Source organism: Pelobates fuscus, chromosome 11 (genome assembly GCF_036172605.1).
Source record: "Pelobates fuscus isolate aPelFus1 chromosome 11, aPelFus1.pri, whole genome shotgun sequence".
NCBI classification, from domain to species: Eukaryota; Metazoa; Chordata; class Amphibia; order Anura; family Pelobatidae; genus Pelobates; species Pelobates fuscus.
The window spans coordinates 34,045,384-34,070,778 of NC_086327.1; the positions used below are offsets into that span (position 1 = coordinate 34,045,384).

The following is a 25,395-nucleotide window of genomic DNA, read 5'->3' on the forward strand; positions in this document are numbered from 1 at the left end:
AGGGTTGCATCATATCTCTGGCCAGAACAGGTGATGGAGTGGTATTATTGTAGAATAAAGTAGACATTTTGGCAGGAGGTGCAATGTCTCAGTCCTCGGTGAGCAATACATTCATTACATGAATCCTATATGGTTAGTGGGACTCTAGAGAGGTATTAGTCCCCAAAAGGAGAGGGGTAGTCTGAAATGAGTCTCCTTATGAGCGTCCCATTGCACTTAGATTTGATGAAGGAGAAGAGGGTTTCTTCTTTTTTTAGGCGTTTGCCATTTCTGAAGTTGTGGGTTTTGTCGATGAGGAGAGTACCAGTCCAAAACCTGGGTATTTGGAAGGTCTAGTGCTTGACAAAAAAGATTTCATGTCTTGGTAGGTGGAGATGGTAAGGAAAAAATCTATTATGTGACACTACCAATGCCCCAATGGTACTCAGGTGGTCAGTGATCGGTTTGTGTGCTCTACTAGATTGGAGAGAAAGTCAGGATAGATCTGTGTATATTTGTACTTGGTTACTGTGGAATAAAAATGGCAGAGTTGTTGTCCACAACATGTGCAGTATGGATTCCTCTACATAATATTAGTGAACACGGGAGATACCATCCCTGGATGATTCAGTGGGTGAGCCTCTAGGGTGGAGAGAGCTGAGTGCTCTGTCTTAGAGGATTGATGTGTCCAATGGCAGAACTACCGTGGGCCCGTCACTCCAGGGCCTCCCTGATGATGTCAGTGCTGGGAGAAAGCAGTCACTTCCTCCCAGCCTGAGGCATTCACTGGACCCCATGAAAGTCACCCTCCTGCACCTAAAAGATAGGAAACAGGAGGGTGACTAAATTTGTTTTACAATTTGCATGTGTGTGGTCTGAATGTCTGTATCTGTATGTCTGTATATCTGTGTGTCTGTATGTGTATCTGTTTGCCTGTACATGTATCTATGTGTCTGTATGTGTATCTATTTTTCTGCATGTGTGTCTGTATGTGTATCTCTTTGCATGTGTATTAGCATGTGTGTCAGTGTGTGCCCCTATGTATCTGTATGTGTGTCACTGTTTGTATGTGTATGAGTGTCATTCTGTGTAACTGAATGTTTGTCAATAAGTGTCTGTGTATCTGTATGTGTGTCTATGTGTATTTGTCTGTATGTGTGTCTGTATTTGTATCTGTTTGTCTGCATATGTGTCTGATGTGTATCTGCATGTGTGTCTGTATCTGTCTGTATGTGTGTTTGTGTATCCGCATGTGTGTCAATGTGTGTATGTGCATTTGTATGTGTGTCAGTGTTTGTATCTGAATGTGTGTCATTATGTGTGCCTATCAGCATGTGTGTCCATGTATGTATCTATATGTGTTGTATTGTGTGTATTTGTTGTATCTGCATGTATTTCAGTGTGTTTGTCTATTTGTATGTGTGTTAGTGTATTAACCTGTGTGTATCTGTCACCTCCCCCCCCCCCCACACACACTGTCACCCATCCACACACAACATAACCCTCTTAACACTCAACATTCACAATAAATTCACCAATCCTGTCACTCACCCACATGGGTGTGTGTGAATAAGACACATTAAGAGGCTGTGGGAATAAATGTAACATTTAAAGGTGGGGAGAGATGCATGGGGAGCCCCAGGGCAATTTTCGCACCAGGGCCCTGTGGTTTCCAGTTATGCCTCTGTGTGTGTCATTAGAGTTCCCCAAAATAAGATTGATAAGCTCCGACAATACTGAAGATAGATACTCATTGATCTGATTATATCGGACAGTAGTCATTTCACAGGATACACTCATGTAAAACCAATTCTACATGAACAATACATTTCTTACAGAAATCACTCAACAGCAAATGTTTGTATATTATTAGTAGTCACAACATATAATTACTTACAGTTTACTTTCAGTGTGTAAATGTCACTTTTGATCTTATTGATAACATTCTCAGCCTCACAATAATAATCTCCTGAGTCTGAGCGTTTGATACTGGAGAAGGTGAGAGTCCTGTTATCATTGGATAGAGTGATATCAGAGGGAAGTCTGCCATTACTGCGGCCCCACACGATCCTTTCAGCATTTTCCATCTCACATGTGAGGGTAACCGTGTCATTTTCATTGACCAAAGAGCTATTTGCCCTGATTACAGGTTTAGTGACAGGAACTGTGGGTGAAGGAACAACACAGGAGTCAAGTCTTCTAGTCTTAAAACATTACAATATTGTGATCTAAAGTAACAGCTCACACTATGAGATGATTATTTATGTGAACATTTCTTTTTCTGTGAACATTTTCTCTGTAAGATACAAACATCATACTCTTTTTTTATTGATACATTTCTGTAACCCTTGGAAAATAGCAACCAATAGCAAATCAACAATAAGGCTGCAATGAGCTGAGAGCCCATATGATCAGTGTGGCGGAACCAGCCCTGCCACTTGTGCCTGAAGAGGACTGCTTGTCAGCCTCTTGCCAAATGATTATGGTCCTGGGAAGATATGGCCCTTTAAGTACAATATTGGAGCATATTGGACTTGTATGGTGCTACTAGCCCTTTAAGAACCATTTTGGGGCATGGAGAAAATGTGGGACAATGCCCCTTTAAATCTGTGTCCCCAGACCTATTTGGGATAAGGCCCCTTTAAGACGGTGTCCCCAGTGTCCCCAGACTTTGGAAATAACTTTAAATGGCTTTTCCCCTTATGGTTCGGTAATTGGGGCACAGGCGGACCACCCAGAACTGGAAGTGTGCAGGCAATTTACCTTCCAGGCTGGGAGCCTGCTGTAGGTAAATTGCTGAATGCTGGGTGGCCGCAGTTTGTGCAAACCAACACGTGGCGGCAGCCATCTTTGTTCATTCAATGGTGTCTGGAGCCAAATTCATGGAACTGAAATCGGCTACACAGTTCCGCGAACACCGCTGAGCCTTACCTTCTCCCACAATGATTTTGCAGCCGCAGAGACTAAGTCCCGTTCGAAGATTCAAACGCTCGTTCGAATGGGACTCAGTCATTTTTTCAGCCTGAAATAGACCGACCGCACAGACCAAATCTAGGGAACTATTTTGGGCATGAAAATGTGCTTGCGGTCGGTCATAAAGGACTCCCAGCTAACTTTTTAACCCATGGATGGAATTGGCTGAATTTTGACTATGTTTATAATTAAAGTGTGCTGAGTTAGAAAATGTCATTTTTATGTTTGTGGCATGTATATTTTGGAAGTTATTAATATTTGGTAAAAACTGTATTTCTCTGCCTGTGATAATTATATTAACTATTGTGTTCAGTAATCATATCACAGGCAGAGGGAAGGATTTTGTGTGGGAGTTTCTGTGTGTAATGTACGGATTGATTGGTTGTTCTGTAAAACCCTGTGGGCAGTACTAAGTTTGTGGATTGGGAATAAAAGAGGCTGTATGTGCCAGTACAGTCAGTTCTGCTTGACCTCAAAACGAAGTGTCGTCTCGTTATTGGGGGAATTGGATTGTATGGTGATTGCCAGGAGTGTAATATGATTGTATGCTTTTCCTGTTCAGCTGTTTACAGCATTCCTATGCTTGAGAGCATTCATATGCTGCTCCGATTCGGTGGTTGTGGTGTCTGCTGCAGTGCTTGGAGTCCTCAGGAAGCGCTAGGAGCATCCTTCAACGGAGGTACCCAGTCGGGGTGCCCGTTGATCCATTACAATCAGTGGCGTACATATCGGGGTCACAGGGGTCGCGGCTGCGACCGGTCCCGGCCCACCAGGGGGCCCGTATGCCCTGCCACTCGGTATGTACGCCAGTGTGGCCGGGCCGGTCCGGTCCTGCGGGCGCGCGAGGGAGCACTCTCCCCTGAGCACTCTCTGCCCAGCTCCCTAACGCGCACCGCACTGATGCTGGAGCCGGAATATGATGTCATATTCAGGCTCCGGCATCAGTAAGCGGCGCCGAGGGAGCTGAACAGGAGGATCTCAGTGCTCCCTCGTGTGCCCACAGGACCGGCCACCCAGCAACACCACTAGACCCCAGGGAATCCCCTCAACACTCCCAAAGGTAGGGAGGCTGGGGGATCACATTTAAAAAAAAAACATGTGTATGTGTGTTAGTGTTAGAGTGTGTCTGTTAGTGTTAGTTTCTGTGTCAGTGTGTGTGTTACTGTGTGTGTCTGCTAGTGAGTGTCAGTAAGCGTGTTAGTTTTTGTGTGTGTGTGTGTGTGTGTTAATTTGTGTGTGCCTGTTATTGAGTGTGTGTCTGCTAGTGAGTGTCAGTGTGTGTGCGCTAGTTTGTGTGTCAGTTAGTGTGTGTGTCAGTGAGTGTGTTACTGAGTGTGTTAGTTTGTGTGTGTCTGTTAGTGAGTATGTTTGATGTCTGTTAGTGAGTGTGTGTTTGTCAGTGAGAGTGTATGTTTTGTAAGTGAGTGTTTATGTGTGTCTGTCTGTCAGTGAGTGTGCATGTATGTATGTCGCTGAGTGTGTCTCTGTCAGTAAATGTGTGTGTCTTTTAGCTAGTGTGTATGTGTCTGTTTGTGAGAGTGTGGGTTTAAAACCCCTTCAGCACTTACCTTTCTCCAGCGCCGGACTCCCTTGACGCTGGGGATCCCTCCGCCCCGATCCGCCTCTCAGCTCCGAATGCACATGCGCGGCAAGAGCGGCGCGCGCATTCAAACCACCCATAGGAAAGCATTACTCAGTGCTTTCCTATGGATGTCCAGCGTCTTCTCACTGTGATTTTCACAGTGAGAATCGCGGAAGCGCCTCTAGCGGCTGTCAATGAGACAGCCACTAGAGGCTGGATTAACCCTCAGTGAAACATAGCTATGTTTTCCGTTGCAGGGTTAAAACTAGAAGGACCTGGCACCCAGACCACTTCATTGAGCTGATGTGATCTGGGTGTCTGTAGTGGTCCTTTAAGTGTGTGTTGATCTGCATGCACTGGCGTACATATCGCGATCGCAGGGGTCGCAGCCCTGTGACCATGTGCCCGCCGCCATGTGTACAATCTATGGGGAATTGAGCTATAAGTGGATATATATATATTTTATGTCTCTTGCAATACCCTTATGCAGGGTTTAAAATATCCTCTCACTACAAGCCATTGCCGAGTGGAAATTTAGAACTGATGAGTAGAAACTCACCTTTGGTCAGTTTGATATGGCTCCTGTAGAGTGGGAGTGTAAGTACTCTGGGTAGTGCCTTGGGACCTGGATTTTTAAACCCAGCCCAATGTTTATATTTAAAATAAAACTGTGAAAATCTAGGGCTAAATTAATCACTTATTGTTCATTTTTATTTAAATTTAAAATATCAATGCTGGATCTACAGTGCATTTTCAGGGTGCTTTCCTGGCTTATAAAATGAAATTAGCATATAAAGACATAATACTTGCAAATTGTTTTTTGATTTTCTAATGGCAAGAACACTCTGGGTATCTCTGATCGTGTATTTTGTGTCTTATTGTAAGATAATTTTTATGGCTCTTTTGCAACAGTGAACTCCATGTAATAGTGTTAAATTATTGCAATGGGTATAGTCTTCCCATATTAAAGAGACAGCTTAATGTAATGATTCTGTGGCAAATATACAGTATCTGCAGATGCGTTTTTACTGCCTTTTCTCTGATAAAGTATTTTTTTACATTGCTCCCCAATGCCACCTATAATGTTTGTCACTTGTGCAGACACTAGAGAAACGTCCTGGTTGGCTCTATGTGGAGACACCAAAAGTTCCACATAGAGACAAATTGAGTCAATGCATTTCTATTAAAAATGCTGATTGCCTCACATGTACACTATGCCCCAATGCTTTCCCATAGGTATTCTCAGTCAGGGAAGGATGATGCACTAGGGAACTAAAGGGAAGTGAAGCTAATTATTTTATTATATCGGGGGTGGGATCTAAATCACTCTAACGTTAGAAATACATGCTTTTACTCCTAACGGTAGAGTGTTTGTTTAAAGATGCTGTGAGTTGTCACTTTTATCGCTCTCAGCTTGAATTTGAACTATAGTTCCTTGAAATTTCACAAAAGATTTATTTCATCATCAAACACACAAAGTTGCAATGTTATCTTTCTCAAGCCACTGAAAATGATAATCACGTGATATGCTGAGGAAATGTTATTTCAAAAAATATGTGGAGTTTGAGAAGAGGAGAGCTATCCAACAGTGCCTACACTTAAATTAAGAAAAGGCTGTAATAATGGAATGCCTGCCACATCATTAATTAGAAGGCTGGTATCTCATTAATATAAGACTCTTAAACATAACTGTAAATTCTCTAAGCCAAACTTGCTCTAAGCTAATCCTTTCTTTCAAATATATATATATATATATATATATATATATATTGTATTAAACATTTTATTTGTAATACATCCTGTTTTTAAACGAATATATTCTATGGCTGAGCTATTTTACCTGGTGCATTGTACATCAGACGGTGGGAGTGCTGGAAGAGATCTGAGGTAAGGACTTTACCTAAAATTATATCACTCTCAGCCAACTGGATCTACTTCATAATTTGTTCTGTAATCTCAGAGAGGAAACGCGAATATTCACACTGAACTAGGTGAGCTCAGATTTATGTGACTCTTCACATCTCCCCTGTTTTATAACATAACCTTATTCAATTATTTAACTGCAATATTGTGTTGTATGTTGCTTTTATTTAACCTATATTACAACTGGAGATTGCATTGCAATCCACCCTTTGCTCAGCACTATGTGCCATTACTCAGCAATCTGTACCATTGCCTATGAGGTGAAAATACCACAAAACATTTTTTTTTTTTAGTCAAGTAGGGTCCAATCGATCCTCCGTATATTCTCTCTAGTCCTTCTCTTGCCCCACAGTGTATTACTATATTGTACCATCAATCTATATGTTGCTAATATTTTGTGTAAAACTTGTGAATTGAAATTGTCTGTACCATCTATACTTTAACATATTAAACTAGGGATTCTAGCACAAATGTTCATCATTTTGAACAGGCTTAGCGATCTGGAGTATAGGAGTGTATATCTATAATTTTACACACATCCCCTCTAATACTGAGATTTTAAACAATGCATGCGTTTTCCTTTTTTGGCATTTTATACCGAGCATTTTGTAAAACATCAGAACTGTAAAAAGCTTAACCCCTTAAGGACAGAGCTTCAGAAGCTTGTCTTTCACTTAATGACAACGGCATTTTTTGCATTTTTTGCTATTTGCGTTCAACTGCAATTTGCTTTTTACTTATTCATTGCACCGACACATATTATATACCGTTTTTTAAAGGACAGAAAGGGCTTTAATTTGATGTAACACATATATATATAAATGCTTATTTATTATTAAAAAAATACAGAAATATGCCAAAAAATGAATTTTTGTGTTTTTTTTTTACAGTTTTTGCAATAATAATGTGTACATAATTAGTGCAGGTTAAGGAAAGTAATTAAAAATAAATTCATTTAGTTGTTCTGAATTACAGAATATATAATGTGTCTGGGATTTTAAGTTTTTTTTTGGTAGTTACAGGTCACAAAGCACAAGGAGTAAAATACACTTTTTATGTGGAGCGATTTTAGAATTTGGTATGTTTGTCTTGTAAGCCTAATAGCCATAAAAGAAAACAAAATTGCCACACAAAAGTATATATTTATATAAAGTAGACACCACAGGCTATTTACCTAAGGTTGTTTTGACACTTTCTACGTAGCCATTTTACCGCCAACCTCTGCTAAATATTGGAGTAAAATTTTGTTTTTTGGGGGTTTTCGCACACAAACTTATAACAAAGAACTTCTCATGTGTATTTTGTAAAGTTGGTGTGTGCTATTCCTGTACAAAGTTTTATTATGTGTTCAGTTACTTCTGCTGAGTACAACGGTACCCCCATTGTATGTCTTTGGCACTATTTCGTGAAGCTACAGTGCCATATAGGAGACCTGTCCTTTTCAGTATTCACAGTAGAATTTTGAGAGACGGATTTAATGAGCCTATGCTTCCATTTGGGGTATTATAACAGTTTGACTGTTCAAAAAAAACCCACAAAGGCCTACCATTTGTAAAAGTAGACACCCCAGGGTATGTCATAAGGTGCATATTGTGCCTTCAGAGGCGGCTCTCTAATTAGGCGGTTTAGGCGGCCGCCTAAGGCCTCGCGCTGGCGGGGGCCTCGCGGCCGCCTAAACCGCCTGTTGGCAGAGTGTGTCAGGTCCTCGGTCACTGACCGAGGACCTGACACCAGGAGGGGGCCCGGCGGCTTGCCCGGTATGCCGCCGGGTGCGAGGCCCCTCCTGGCTGCCCGGCCACCATCGCAGACACTGGTCTGCAGCTCCGCAGTGTGCAGAGCTGCAGACCATGTGACTCGCGAGAATTGGCCAATCAGAGCGTTGCCGCGGGTTACCACGGCAACGCTCTGAAATCTCGCGAGATTACACGGTCTGCAGCTCTGAGGAGCTGCAGACCGTGAGCAGTGGCCACCGGACCACCAGGGAGCCCACTGGACCACCAGGGAAAGGTAGGCTCTCCCTCCCCATCACCCCCCACCACCCTCAGGCTCACCCCCAGCTTCACCACCCTCACTCTCACCCACCATCACCCCCACTACCACCATCACCCCCCACCACCCTCAGCCTCACCCCCACCACCACCATAACCCCACCACCCTCAGCTTCACCCCCACCACCATCACCCCCACCACCCTCAGCCTCACCCCCCACCACCGCCATCACCCCCACCACCCTCAGCCTCACCACCCCCCACCACCATCACCCCCACCACCCTCAGCCTCACCCCCACCACCATCACCCCCACCACCCTCAGCCTCACCCCCCCACCACCCTCAGCTTCACCCCCCACCACCATCACCCCCACCACCCTCAGCCTCACCCCCACCATCACCCCCCACCACCCTCAGCTTCACCCCCCATCACCATCACCCCCACCACCCTCAGCCTCACCCCCACCACCTTCACCCCCACCACCCTCAGCCTCACCCCCACCACCACCATCACCCCCACCACCCTCAGCCTCACCCCCACCACCTTCACCCCCACCACCCTCAGCCTCACCCCCCCATCACCCCCCACCACCCTCAGCCTCACTCCCCACCACCACCACCACCCTCAGCTTCACCCCTCCACCACCATCACCCCCACCACCCTCAGCCTCACCCCCACCACCATCACCCCTCCCCACCCTCAGCCTCACCCCCACTACCACCATCACCCCCCCAACCACCCTCAGCCTCACCCCCACCACCACCACCACCCCCACCACCCTCAGCTTCACCCACCACCACCATCACCCCCACCACCCTCAGCCTCACCCCCCACCATCACCCCCCACCACCCTCAGCTTCACCCCCCATCACCATCACCCCCACCACCCTCAGCCTCACCCCCACCACCACCATCACCCCCACCACCCTCAGCCTCACCCCCACCACCTTCACCCCCACCACCCTCAGCCTCACCCCCCCATCACCCCCCACCACCCTCAGCCTCACTCCCCACCACCACCACCACCCCCCACCACCCTCAGCTTCACCCCCCACCACCATCACCCCCACCACCCTCAGCCTCACCCCCACCCCACCATCACCCCCACCACCCTCAGCCTCACCCCCACCCCACCATCACCCCCACCACCCTCAGCCTCACCCCATCACCCCTCTCCACCATCACCCCTCCCCACCCTCACCCCCACCACCCTCAGCTTCACCCCCCACCACCGTAACCATCACCACCACCACCCTCAGCTTCACCCCCCACCACCATCACCACCCTCAGCTTCACCCCCCACCACCCTCACCATCACCCCTCCCCACCATCACCCCCCACCACCCTCAGCTACACCCACCACCACAGTCACCATCACCCCCACCACCCTCAGCTTCACCACCATCACCCCTCCCCACCCTCAGCCTCACCCCCACCACCCTCACCATTACCCCTTCACCCTCAGCCTCACCCCACAGCACCCTCAGCCTTACCATAACCTCCCACCACCCTCAGCATCACCCCTCACCACCCTCAGCTTCACCACCCACCACCACCCTCAGCATCACCCCCCTCAGCATCACCCCCCTCAGCATCACCCCCCACCACCCTCAGCATCACCCCTCACCACCCTCAGCATCGCCCCTCACCACCCTCAGCATCGCCCCTCACCACCCTCAGCATTACCCCCCACCACCCTCAGCATCACCACCCTCAGCATAACCCTCCGTCACCACCCTCAGCCTCCCCCCACTCACCATCAGCCCCTTCTTCTCACATCACCCCCCTCTCACTCTCACATTACCCCCCACTCTCACATTAGCCCCCCCACTCTCACATTAGCCCCCCACTCTCACATTAGCCCCCACTCTCACATTAGCCCCCACTCTCACATTAGCCCCCACTCTCACATTAGCCCCCCACTCTCACATTAGCCCCCCACTCTCACATTACCCCCCACTCTCACTCTCACATTACCCCCTCTCACTCTCACATTACCCACTCTCACATTACCATCACCCCCGCTCCCTCTCACATTACCATCACCCCCGCTCCCTCTCACATTACCATCACCCCCGCTCCCTCTCACATTACCATCACCCCCGCTCCCTCTCACATTACCATCACCCCCGCTCCCTCTCACATTACCATCACCCCCGCTCCCTCTCACATTACCATCAACCCCCTGCTCCCTTTCACCATCACACCCCCTGCTCCCTTTCACCATCACACCCCCTGCTCCCTTTCACCATCACACCCCCCGCTCCCTCTCACCATCACACCCCCCGCTCCCTCTCACCATCACACCCCCCGCTCCCTCTCACCATCACACCCCCCGCTCCCTCTCACCATCACACCCCCCGCTCCCTCTCACCATCAGCTACCCCATACACATAGGGTCTCAGACAAAAACGCAAACATGCTCACAGAGACATACATTCGCACACACAAGGATACTCTCTGTCAGACACACTCTCAGGCACATACACAGGTAGACAGTGCATCAATGTGTATATGTGACACTTTTTTGTTAGTGGGGCCTCATGTTTGCGTTTCGCCTAAGGCCTCATAAAGTCTAGAGCCGCCTCTGTGTGCCTTAACATGCCCCCATTTTTTTACCATTACATGCCAAAGTATGTGGTAAAAAATAATTTTGTGCATTTTTTACATACGGATTGCATTTTTGCTGGGCATTTTGTATATTTCATATGTGCCACTAAGTTCAAACCCCCCCAAATTATGCTCAGCTAAGTCTTCTGAGTAAAAGGACACCCCCATTGTATGTCTATGGCACTATTTCGTGAAGCTACAGTGCCATATAGGAGACCTGTCCTTTTCAGTATTCACAGTAGAATTTTGAGAGACGGATTTAATGAGCCTATGCTTCCATTTGGGGTATTGTAACAGTTTGACTGTTCAAAAAAACCCCACAAAGGCCTACCATTTATAAAAGTAGACACCCCAGGGTATGTCATAAGGTGCATATTGTGCCTTAACATGCCCCCATTTTTTTACCATTACATGCCAAAGTATGTGGTAAAAAATAATTTTGTGCATTTTTTACATACGGATTGCATTTTTGCTGGGTATTTTGTATATTTCATATGTGCCACTAAGTTCAAACCCCCCAAATTATGCTCAGCTAAGTCTTCTGAGTAAAAGGACACCCCCATTGTATGTCTATGGCACTATTTCGTGAAGCTACAGTGCCATATAGGAGACCAAGCCATATCAGTTTTTACCGAACTTTGAATTTTGACGCCGGGCCTAAGTGCAATTTCCAAGCATCTTCGCAGGTTTTAAATTCAAACTACCCCACAAAGGCCTACCATTTCTTAAAGTAGACACCCCAGGGTATTTCAAAAGGCATATTTTGAACCTTAGCGTGGGATCATTTTTCCGCTAGCGTGTACCAGGTGTAGTGGTAATAAGCGTTTTTTCTGCCTTTTTGACACACAAAGTGAGTTTGCACAGTATATTTTGCAAACCTTATGTGTACTACCACTGTATAATACTTCATATGTTGCTCAGCTATGTCTGCTGAGTACAAAAATACCCCCGTATGTACCTTTGCCAGGTATATGTGGACATCGGAGGGGCACATTTGGGACACAGCCATTCCATTTTTTTTCAAACTTTACATTTTTACGCTGTGCCCATGTCCCATTTTAGAGTATTTTACCAGGCTATATAAACCAAATACCCCATAAAGCCATACCATTTCTTAAAGAAGACATCCCAGGGTATTTTAAAAGGCATATTTTGAACCTTAGCGTGGGATCATTTTTCCGCTAGCTTGTACCAGGTGTAGTGGTAATGAGCGTTATTAAATGTATTTTTTTACTTTTTAAAACTTTTTTTACTTTTTAAAACTATTTTTTAAACTTTTGTTTTGCTTATTAATTTTTTTAAAGTTTCCTAAACTTTCGTAAAACTTTTTTTTACAGATTTAACTTTTTTCTAAGCTTTTTTTTTACGTTAACCCCTAACTAGCAGTAAGCAGCACTAACAGTAAATTCCCCATTTTCCCATAACTCCCACCCACCCCAGCTAGCAAAATATTTAATTATACAATATTTAAATTAGTTAATTAAATAAATTTAACCCCTGAGGGTTAAAAAATAAATAAAAGTTAATCGTCAGGGGTTAAAAAAAAATTAGATCACAGTATAATACTGTGATCTGTATTTTGATCACTGTAGGCAGTGATCGACTGGCAGGGAAGGGGTTAGTTTTTATTTGGACTGGGTAAAGGGTTTATTTTTTTACATTTTTTACTTAAACGTTATTAAAACTTTTTTTAAACTTAATTTTTTAACTTTTTAAAGCTTATTTTTAAACTTTTTTTAACGTTAACCCCTAGTTAGCCTAATACTAAACCCCCCAATTCCCCACTAACTTCCACCCTCCCCAGCTAGCTAAATTTATAACTTTAAATTTTTTTAATTAATTAATAAAATAAATTTAACCCCTGAGGGTTAAAAAAAATAATAATTAACCCTCAGGGGTTAAAAAAAAAAATCAGATCATAGTAAAATGTAATCCCTACCAATTGATCACTGTAGTCAGTGATCAATTGGCAGGGAAGGGGTTAATTTTATATTAAAATGGGTAAAGGGGGGGTAAAGGGGGGTGGGATTTTAATTTAACTTTATTGTTTTGTCACCAGGGGGCAGGATCACTGAAGATCCGGCTCCCTGCACTTCACACAGAACCAGGAAGTGCAGGGAGGCGGAGGTGAGTATAGAGAGCACATGTGCCCGCTCTGGCATGCTGTCAGAGCGGGCACATGTACTCTGACAGCCCGATCCGGTGCTCCCGGTCTGCCTCTAATGCAGAGGCAGACCGGAGCACCATAACCCCACGATCGCCGCGATTGCGGCGATCTGGGGTTAATTTTAACGGGTGACGGACGAGGTCCGTCACTCGTCGTTAAGGCAATCCCACTCGTCGTTAAGGGGTTAACATTTGCACTATTTTATGATATTTTTTTCTGCTTTTTTGTTAAAGGACTTTTCTCAACACACCTGAAACCTAAATACCAAAATTGAGTTAAAGGAACACTATAGTCACCTAAATTACTTTAGCTAAATAAAGCAGTTTTAGTGTATAGATCATTCCCCTGCAATTTCACTGCTCAATTCACTGTCCTTTAGGAGTTAAATCACTTTGTTTCTGTTTATGCAGCCCTAGCCACACCTCCCCTGGCAATGATTGACAGAGCCTGCATGAAAAAAAAAAACTGGTTTCACTTTCAAACAGAAGTAATTTACCTTAAATAATTGTATTTCAATCTCTAAATTGAACTTTAATCACATACAGGAGGCTCTTGCAGGGTCTAGCAAGCTATTAACATATAAAGCCTTTAAAAAATAAAGCCTAAATAGGGCTCTCTTTACAGGAAGTGTTTATGGAAGGCTGTGCAAGTCACATGCAGGGAGGTGTGACTAGGGTTCATAAACAAAGGGATTTAACTCCTAAATGGCAGAGGATTGAGCAGTGAGGCTGCAGGGGCATGGTCTATTCACCAAAACTACTTCATTAAGCTAAAGTAGTTCAGGTGACTATAGTGTCCCTTTAACTTTTTTTATCCATATATTGTTTATAACGGGATTCTCACACTTGTAGTATGCTGTTCCATTCCTATAGGTACTTCACTCGTCGTTTATTTGTATAACCCTTTCAACAGTTGTTTTCACAACAGACATTAGTAGAGTGATTTTCCTAGTGTACACAGGACAGATTACTCTGTGCTGTATATGGTGAGCAGACATAATGGGAGGTATATCTCCCTCTTTGTTGCTAAAATGCTAAAAAAAAAATTTCACTTTTTATTAAATATTTTATGCATTTTATATGGTATATTATTTGCACTTTATTTTGGTGTGTCTGTGTAAATTTATATGGTGGTGGTTTATTATCAATATACTTTGGTGCTTTCAGTATTGATTAAGAAGTTTGGTATACTTCTTTTACTCAATACCACTTATTTCTTTACCCTATATAGACAGAAAAGTATAGAGGGGTTTTCTGCTTTTTTGCATGACTCTATGGTTTATTGGTATCCGTTTTTCGTCCTGAGTACTAACAGCCTTTTAGAACACATTGTGCATGCGCGGCTTGTATCTGGGTGTTAAGGGATGTTTTTCCAGTAATCAAGATGGCGATTTAGGCGTGCGTTTCGTTCGCTTTCGTTCCACTTGCACTACTTACCGGGTAACTCTCATTTGCTTTGAAGTACATTGAATTAATGCGATTATATTTGGATATCAGGTTGCTATATTATACTGTAAAGATATTCTATGTGGAGATAGGATGGAACCGATAGCGGAAGTGATGATGTCACTTCCGGTTTCGGATGATACTGATGCCCATCCGCTGTACATGGATTATATAAAGGAATGGTGGTAAGTTTGGATATAAACGCCCTTGAAAAAGGCAGCCAGTTGGTGCCGAAACATTGGGGGGTTATTTTTGATTTGTGTTTCTGCCCTATTAGGCTTGTGAGAACTCTGGTAAATTATTACTGGTGATTAGTGATGTACCGAACTGTTCGCTGGCGAATAGTTCCCGGCGAACACAGCGTGTTCGCCGCCGCCGGCGAACACATGGGCGGTTCGATCCGCCCCCTATTCGTCATCATTGAGCAAACTTTGACCCTGTGCCTCACGGTCAGCAGACACATTCCAGCAAATCAGCAGCAGACCCTACCTTCCACACCCTTCCACCTCCCTCCCAGCATCCATTTTAGATTAATTCTGAAGCTGCATACTTAGTGAGAGGAGGGAAAGTGTAGCTGCTGCTGATTAGATAGGGAAATTTATAGCTAGGCTATGGTATTCAGTGTCCACTACAATCCTGAAGGACTCATCTGATCTCTGCTGTAAGAACAGCACCCAAAAAAGCCCTTTTTAGGGCTAGAACATCAGTCTGCTTTTTTTTTTGTGTAATGTAATTGCAGTTGCCTGTCTGCCAGCTTCTGTGTCAGGCTCACAGTGCATACTGTGCCCATTTGCCCAGTGCCACCACTCACTCACTGCTGGTGTCACAATAGCTTAAGCTTGCATTTAAAACCAAAAAAAGTTTTTCACTGTAATAGATTGAAGAAGAGCAGTTAGTTGTCTACCAGCTTCTGTGTCAGGCTCAGTGGATACTGTGCCCATTTGCCCAGTGCCACCACTCATATCTGTTTTCACAATAGCTTATGCTTGACATTTAAAAAAAAAAAAAATTTCACTGTAATAGATTGAATAGCAGTAAGTTGCCTGCCAGCTTCTGTGTCAGGCTCAGTGGATACTGTGCCCATTTGCCCAGTGCCACCACTCATATCTGGTGTGACTAAAGCGTGCCTTTAAAAACAAAAAAAAGGTTTCACTGTAAGCTAATAGCAGTCAGTTGTCTGCAAGCGTCTGGGTGTCAGGCCTTCAGCGTGTGCTCTGCCAACCTCAGCAAGTGTAATTTGCCACTCATATCTGGTGTCTCTATAGCGTGCTTTTACAAAGAAAAAACGTTTTTCACTGTAAGCTAATAGCAGTTAGTTGTCTTCAAGCGTCTGGGTGTCAGGCCTTCAGCGTGTGCTCTGCCAACCTCAGCAAGTGTAATTTGCCACTCATATCTGGTGTCTCTATAGCGTGCATTTAAAACCAAAAAACTTTTTTCACTGTAATAGATTGAAGAGCAGTTAGTTGTCTGCTAGCTTCTGTGTCAGGCTCAGTGGATACTCTTACCATTTGCCCAGTGCCACCACTCATATCTGGTGTGACTATAGCGTGCCTTTAAAAACAAAAAAAAGGGTTTCACTGTAAGCTAATAGCAGTTAGTTGTCTGCAAGCGTCTGAGTGTCAGGCCTTCAGCGTGTGCTCTGCCAACCTCAGCAAGTGTAATTTGCCACTCATATCTGGTGTCTCTATAGCGTGCATTTAAAACCAAAAAACTTTTTTCACTGTAATAGATTGAAGAGCAGTTAGTTGTCTGCCAGCTTCTGTGTCAGGCTCAGTGGATACTGTAAATAAACAAAACTGAAAGACAAAAGTAATGGCTATCAGAAAATAAGAGGGAACAAGACAGAGTAATACGTGGAAGCTCGAAAACTGGAGTGAGTGGGGTTTCACCAAATCCCAAGGATTAACGTAGAAAAGATACAATTTATCCAGGAGCTTTTACAATAAAAAGAAGAGAATGCCTTATAGTTACACAATAAAATTCTAATTTCAAAAAATGAGGAAATTCTTAAAATGCAAATGTGTGTACTCAGGCAGACAAAGTTATACTCAGTATAAAATCACAGCATTATGTTTCATAGCAGCAAATAGTCCAAGTATAAATATATAAGTTCCAAATTGGATGAATAATATATACTAGTCTTTTAGAGTGTGTATCATAAACCACCTTTGATCTGCTGGATGAAATAGCAAGATCAACTGGGGTATTTATGAATTTATATACTTTCAATACAAGAAAGATCGAGTGCAAAAGTAGAAAATTAGTGATAATTCAAAAAAAAATAGATCCAAAATGTCAGTAAATAAACCAAAACATAAAAATGTAAATGGAAATAAAATAAGGGCTAATTAGTATTGCTGACTAACAGCCAAAATGCTTAGTCTCTCACCGAAAAAACTCTGGGCTGACAGCCCAGAATAAGTACCCAACGGTCTTAATATTGACTTCGAGCTTAATGCTTTTTTATAAAAAAAAAAAAAAAAGAAAAATTATAAAAAATTTTAATTTTTTTTTTTTTTTTTTTTTTTTAGGTATATTTGCTATTTTAATATATCCTGCTTTTAGCTCTAACTCTAGTCTTGGTAGATATGTTCCAATTTTAGAGGGTTTTGATAACACTTTATTCTCCCTTTAGCATGTATGGCTCTCTTCCCGTGGAGAGTGTCCCATAATAATCCATTAAGTGTCTATTATCTATTCTATTTCATCTTATTTTTCTATTTCTATCTCTATATTTATTTTTATTCTTATTCTTATTTCTATTTTTATTTTGAATGACCTTATATGTGCCGAGTATATTCTTTGAGTTAAGGGTGCCGGTTGGTCATTCAGTTATTACATTGTTGCTAATGTGATGGTCTCAGTCTAATGAGTTTAATAGCTCTAATCAGCACCTGCTAAGTGTGTGTATTTCTTAACCAGCCAATTTTCTCCCGATATTTGTCCTTTTAATATGGTCTTTGTAATATGGTCTTTCTAATATGGTCTTTTTAATATGGTCTTTTTAATATGTTCTTTGTAATATGGTCTTTCTAATATGGTCTTTTTAATATGGTCTTCTTAATATGGTCTGTCTAAATTAATATTATCATAATATGGATGTTATATTCCATTTATTAAGTTTGATGTTCCCCAAAAGGTATGCTTAATTATTATTATTATAATATGAATGTTATTTTCATTCTGTTTAATTAGAGAAGAAGTGAAGATAAGTATTAAGTTTCCATCTAGGTCCTTTTGATGCTATTCTCCTGAGCCACAGGGATGTGTTACATTGCACTATTATATTTATATGTGATTTACACTTAGTGATAAAATGACATATATCGCATCCCTGCACTGTTTATGGCTTATTATAAGCTGATCATGTATTTTTGATTTCTATTCTTATTTATTTATGCCTAATACTTTTTATTTTTATTTTATTTTATGTCATATCTAAATTTAAATTTCTTTATTTCTTTATTTCATCTATGTATGTTTTTTTCCGCATTTGATTGAAATGTCTTATTTGCAAATTGCTATTTCTTTATATCATCTATGCATGTTTTTTTCCGCATTTGATTGAAATGTCTGATTTGCAAATTGCCAATTACTGACTTGTAGGTTTGTAGATATATATACTGGTATTAAGCAAGGTACTGATATGCCTCTGATGAAATTGGGCAATACCCTTTGAAACGCGTAAGGCTACAATCCACATTGGAAAGTTTTGAGAACTAAGGCCTGTTTGGAGAAAGCATCTGTTGGCTAACTACTGTTTCTGCCTGACATCACCGAGATGGCTCACCTATCGATGTGAGGTCGGAGGTGGACTAACCAAGACTGCGGACGCCGTCCTCACCGGTTGCTGCAACACCCACTTGGTAGAAGACGAATATCATCCACAGCCATCCAGTATCATCGGTCAGGTTATGTAGCCAATTTTGCTTTCTTCTTTTTTGGAGCAGTTCTATAATATTTTATTCACCTTTATTTAGATGATTTACCTTTTTTAATTAAATAAAATAACACACTATTTTTCACCTACAAGTTTTTATCTTTTATTGGCATTACACCTGATCCTGTCACGACTTTAACACAATATATTTTTTATCTTTGATTGCTACAGCCACAATTATCACTGTCAGGCTGTCAGCCCAGATTTTTTTCGGTGAGAGACTAAGCATTTTGGCTGTCAGCAATACTAATTAGCCCTTATTTTATTTCCATTTACATTTTTATGTTTTGGTTTATTTACTGACATTTTGGATCTCTTTTTTTTGAATTATCACAAATTTTCTACTTTTGCACTCGATCTTTCTTGTATTGAAAGTATATAAATTCATAAATACCCCAGTTGATCTTGCTATTTCATCCAGCAGATCAAAGGTGGTTTATGATACACACTCTAAAAGACTGGTATATATTATTCATCCAATTTGGGACTTATATATTTATACTTGGACTATTTGCTGCTATGAAACATAATGCTGTGATTTTATACTGAGTATAACTTTGTCTGCCTGAGTACACACATTTGCATTTTAAGAATTTCCTCATTTTTTGAAATTAGAATTTAATTGTGTAACTATAAGGCATTCTCTTCTCAGTGGATACTGTGCCCATTTGCCCAGTGCCACTAGTCATATCTGGTGTGACTATAGCGTGCCTTTAAAAACAAAAAAAGGGTTTCACTGTAAGCTAATAGCAGTTAGTTGTCTGCAAGCGCCTGGGTGTCAGGCCTTCAGCGTGTGCTCTGCCAACCTCAGCAAGTGTAATTTGCCACTCATATCTGGTGTCTCTATAGCATGCATTTAAAACCAAAAAACTTTTTTCACTGTAATAGATTGAAGAGCAGTTAGTTGTCTGCCAGCTTCTGTGTCAGGCTCAGTGGATACTGTGCCCATTTGCCCAGTGCCACCACTCATATCTGGTGTGACTATAGCGTGCCTTTAAAAACAAAGGCAAGTGTAATTTGCCACTCATATGGTGTCTCTATAGCGTGCTTTTACAAAGAAAAAAAGTTTTTCAGTGTAAGCTAATAGCAGTCAGTGTCCTTAAAGCGGGTGCCAGGCCTTCAGCGTGTGCTCTGCCAACTTCAGCAAGTGTAATTTGCCACTCATATCTGGTGTATGTATAGCGTGCTTTTACAAAGAAAAAAAGTTTTTCAGTTTAAGCTAATCGCAGTCAGTGTCCTTAAAGCGGGTGTCAGGGCTTCAGCGTGTGCTCTGCAGACCTCTGCCAGTGTACTTTGCCACTCATATCTGGTGTCACAATAGCGTGCATTTAAAACCCAAAAACTTTTTTCACTGCCAAGTGACCCTATGTAGGGGGAACAGTCTATATTCTGCGCTTTGTCAGTGTGTATAAGGGGCTTTGAGGACGGGGAACAGTCTCTATTCTGCTCTGTGTCAGTGTGTATCATGGTCTCTGAGGATGGGGAACAGTCTCTATTCTACTATGTGTCAGTGTGTATCAGGGGCTTTGAGGACAGGTGTCATTCCATATCTGCCAAGTGACCCTATGTAGGGGGAACAGTCTCTATTCTGCTCTGTGTCAGTGTGTATCAGAGGCTTTGAGGACAGGTGTCAATCCATACCTGCCAAGTGACCCTATGTAAGGGGAACAGTCCCTATTCTGCTCTGTGTCCGTGTGCATCAGGGGCTCTGAGGACAGGTGTCAATCCATATGTCAAGGTGTCAATATGTCATATGTCAGGTGTCAATCCATATTCATTGCGATTTAGGAATGTTAGGTGATTTCTGCCCTTTATGGATTAAAACCAGTCTCTGCATCAACTGTGTAATTTTCCATGGGAGTTTTGCCATGGATCCCCCTCCGGCATGCCACAGTCAAGGTGTTAGTCCCCTTCAAACAACTTTTCCATCACTTTTGTGGCCAGAAACAGTCCCTGTGGGTTTTAAAATTCGCCTGTCCATTGAAGTCAATGGCGGTTCGCGCGGTTCGCCGGTTCACGTTTGCGGAAGTTCCCGTTCGCGAACCGAAAATTTCGTGTTCGCGACATCACTACTGCCTTTGTATTGTCATTTTTTATATTTTTTGTAATATATATTTTTGACCAATTGTGGGTTTATTAAATAATTGTATACTTTTTTGATTCTGGTGTGCATTCTCTTTCATACAATATTGATGTTTATGTTGGTCCTAGAGGGAGTACCGGTGAGTAATAGTATCCAGGCGGATATTATTTGTATTTCTGTTGGTATATAGTCTCTCCATACTTTGTTTTTGTAAAACAATATTGTCACAACAATTGATCTCCTGGCCTGACTGAACAATCTTCATTGTACGATCAGGCTGAGTCAGGTTATCACTCACTTTAAATCATGGGTCCTCAAACTCCGGCCCCCCAGATGTTGCCAAACCACAACTCCCATGATTCTCTGGCTATCTATGTAATTCAAAGAATCATGGAAGTTGTAGTTCAGTAACATCTGGGGGGGGTGGAGTTTGAGGACCCCTGCTTTAAATGATGCACACCGTACTAGTCAGAGTGGGTCACTAAATTTAGCCCAGTTAACCCCTTAACGCCGTTACGACGTACCATGCCGTCCCGCTTTAAGTGGGCTTTAAAGCCGTTGCTGCGGCATGGTACGTCGTAACGGCTTTAAGCCCCTGGAAAAGAGGTGTACTCACCTCCGCCGCGATCCTCTTCTGGGGGGCTGCCTGACAGCCCAGGCAGCCCCCCTCCAGCAAATAAGGCCCCCGGGGGCCATGGGATCGCTCTCAAAGAGCGATCACATGGCCCCCTATAGCTGGCTATGGATCTGCCAGCAGGGGGACTGTTTGAAATATCAGACAGTCCCCCTGCTGGTGGGAAAGTAAAAATAAATAAGACAAGTGTAAAAATAAATTATATATATATATATATCTATATATCGTCATTCTAAGTGTATTTTAATATTAATATATATACTTATATTAATATTAAAATACACTTTGTATGACGTTACATATATAAGTATATATATTAATATTAAAATACACTTTGTATGACGTTACATATATATATATATATATATATATATATATATACACAAAAACAAATATGAACGCTAACTTTGGCCAGTGTTTGTGACTAAGTGGCTACTAAAATAGACTAAACATACCCCACTTTCAATACCTTGGCTTGTCTACTTTTTCAAATGCTATGCCATTATGGGGGTAATTCTCATTCCTGGCTACCACACCGTCTCAAAGGTAACATTACTAATCTGGAAAATTTCAATTTAAAAATGGAATGTTATATATTTGACCCTGTAACTTTCCAAAACAACATAAAACCTGTTAACCCCTTAAGGACAGAGCTTCAGAAGCTTGTCTTTCACTTAATGACAACGGCATTTTTTGCATTTTTTGCTATTTGCGTTCAACTGCAATTTGCATTTTACTAATTTATTGCACCGACACATATTATGTACCGTTTTTTAAAGGACAGAAAGGGCTTTAATTTGATGTAATGTAATATATATATATATATATATATATATATATATATATATATATATATATATATTTAAATGCTTATTTATTATACAAAAAATACAGATATATGCAAAAAAATGAATTTTTGTGTTTTTTTTTTACAGTTTTTGCAATAATAATGTGTACATAATTAGTGCAGGTTAAGGAAAGTAATTAAAAATAAATTCATTTAGTTGTTCTGAATTACAGAATATATAATGTGTCTGGGATTTTCAGTTTTTTTTGGTAGTTACAGGTCACAAAGCACAAGGAGTAAAATACACTTTTTATGTGGAGCGATTTTAGAATTTGGTATGTTTGTCTTGTAAGCCTAATAGCCATAAAAGAAAACAAAATTGCCACACAAACGTATATATTTATATAAAGTAGACATCACAGGTGTCCTAAGGTTGTTTTGATTCTTTCTAAGTAGCCATTTCACCGCCAATCTCTGCTAAATATTGGAGTAAAATTGTGTTTTTTGGGGGTTTTCGCCCAAAGACAAAGAACTTCTCATGTGTATTTTGTAAAGTTGGTGTGTGCTATTCCTGTACAAAGTTGTATGTGTTCAGTTACTTCTGCTGAGTACAACGGTACCCCCATTGTATGTCTTTGGCACTATTTCGTGAAGCTACAGTGCCATACAGGAGACCTGTCCTTTTCAGTATTCACAGTAGAATTTTGAGAGACGGATTTAATGAGCCTATGCTTCCATTTGGGGTATTATAACAGTTTGACTGTTCAAAAACACCCCACAAAGGCCTACCATTTGTAAAAGTAGACAACCCGAGGTATTGCAAGTGGGGTATGTCCAGTCTTTCTTAGTAGCCACTTAGTCACAAACACTGGTCAAATATTCGGTTTTTGCTTTTTTCACACAAAAACAAATATGAACGCTAACTTTGGCCAGTGTTTGTGACTAAGTGGCTACTAAAATAGACTAAACATACCACACTTTCAATACCTTGGCTTGTCTACTTTTTCAAATGCTATGCCATTATGGGGGTAATTCTCATTCCTGGCTACCACACCGTCTCAAAGGTAACATTACTAATCAGGCCCAGAGGAGGCGGGCTGAAAGCTAGCCGGATAGGAGGCATGTGTGGGTGTGGTGGGTGTGGTGGGTGTGGGTGTAAAATAGGGGTTTGGGTGGGGTTGTATAAATAACGGACATTTTGTCCCTTTCACCTCAGCCATCTTAAAGATAACGGCAAGGTGACAATTTCTCCCCTGTTTCCTATCATTTATTGTTGCTTTTGCTTACCCCACGGCCAGGAGCATGGATATCGACGGAATCCTTGCTGCTCTTCGTGCTGAGGCCCTCCAGGACGGTGGCCGGCACCTGCAGGCCCAGCTGGTAAGGCTGCAGGGTGCCTCCTTGGTAGCTGCTCCCTCTGTCGGCAGCCAGGGTACTCCGCGCCGCCGGGCGCGTCCCCCAACCCGTTACAGCCCCTCGCGGGAGGGTCGGGTGAGGGGTAGGAGCAGGAGCCCCGTTGCCGGCCCACGCGCCAGGTCCCCCGCGGGCGGCAGCGAGTCATTGCAGTCTGTCGCCTCCTCCCCGAGGCGGTCTAGAGCTACCCGTGCGGCTGCCGCTTCTCGGGGAGGTGATGGCCGTTCCTGCTCCTGTGATCTCGCGGGCCTCCAGGAGGGCGGCCGCGAGATCACTTTCCAGCACATCGTGGGCGGCGACCCGGGCACCTGACAGGCGCTCGGCTCATGGCGGATCTCAGGCGGAGCGCGAGCAAGTTAGGTCGGCAGCCGGCCCTTCTTCAGGAGTGGTGAGTAGGCCGCGAGGCGGCAGGGCAACCAGTAGGGGGTTGGGGGGTTCGGGGGGTCGGGGTATAGAGCCAGGTCCGGCTAATCGTGCGCACAGCCCCCCCCCTTCTCATCCTCCCCGCTCTGTCTCCCCTGGCCCGGCCACTACCACACTCCCATCAGCCTCATCCGGCCAGCATGCACTCCCATCAGCCTCATCCGGCCAGCATGCACTCCCATCAGCCTCATCCGGCCAGCATGCACTCCCATCAGCCTCAGCCGGCCAGCATGCACTCCCATCAGCCTCAGCCGGCCAGCATGCACTCCCATCAGCCTCAGCCGGCCAGCATGCACTCCCATCAGCCTCAGCCGGCCAGCATGCACTCCCATCAGCCTCAGCCGGCCAGCATGCACTCCCATCAGCCTCAGCCGGCCAGCATGCACTCCCATCAGCCTCAGCCGGCCAGCATGCACTCCCATCAGCCTCAGCCGGCCAGCATGCACTCCCATCAGCCTCAGCCGGCCAGCATGCACTCCCATCAGCCTCAGCCGGCCAGCATGCACTCCCATCAGCCTCAGCCGGCCAGCATGCACTCCCATCAGCCTCAGCCGGCCAGCATGCACTCCCATCAGCCTCAGCCGGCCAGCATGCACTCCCATCAGCCTCAGCCGGCCAGCATGCACTCCCATCAGCCTCAGCCGGCCAGCATGCACTCCCATCAGCCTCAGCCGGCCAGCATGCACTCCCATCAGCCTCAGCCGGCCAGCATGCACTCCCATCAGCCTCAGCCGGCCAGCATGCACTCCCATCAGCCTCAGCCGGCCAGCATGCACTCCCATCAGCCTCAGCCGGCCAGCATGCACTCCCATCAGCCTCAGCCGGCCAGCATGCACTCTCATCAGCCTCAGCCGGCCAGCATGCACTCCCAACACTCTCTCCTGCCCATCCTACCCCCCTTGGACCCCTTCCTATGGGTCTGATGCCCTCTGCATCTGCCCCACCGTTAACTACGGCCCATGCTGCCACCTCTGGGGCTCTTTCTGCCATGCCAGATTAACACACAGTTTTTACCACTTCTGCGGGTCCCCAATTACCTGGGATGGGTGGGCAGGGTTCTTTTTCACCTGTCCTGTCTTCACAGGTCACCCCTGGTCAGCTGACAAGTCGGTTCCCTGATGCTGTGACTGGTGCAGTGCTTCCTGCGGTCGCAGTTCCCTTGGGGCCGTTGCAGCCTGGTGGGCATGTTGAAGTCCCGCTGCTACCTTCCAATTCAGCTCCTGCAGGTGAGTAGTCCGGTATAACGGGGTCGGGTTTGGGGGGCGCTGGCGCAGGGGAAGTGCAAGAATGGGGTTCTGTACTTCAAGCTATGAAGCAGGTTTTGCTAACCCTTGAGCGGGGATATCGCCCCGGGGCCTCCCCCCCCCTGGTGGCTTTAGATAACCAACTTCGGGCGGGTTGGGCAGGTTCCGCAGGGTCTGGTCCTTCAGGAGTCGCGGCGTCAAT

General features: G+C 43.9%; 1 protein-coding gene across 1 annotated transcript in view; it reads right to left on the reverse strand.

Moving 5' to 3' along the window:
* LOC134578090 (carcinoembryonic antigen-related cell adhesion molecule 16-like) overlaps positions 1-25,395 on the reverse strand; it is a 152,633-nt gene that overhangs the window by 60,313 nt on the left and 66,925 nt on the right. Inside the window, exon 3 of the mRNA XM_063437080.1 lies at positions 1,877-2,143. Coding sequence (XP_063293150.1) covers positions 1,877-2,143 — 267 coding nt within the window. The remainder of the gene's footprint in view (positions 1-1,876; positions 2,144-25,395) is intronic.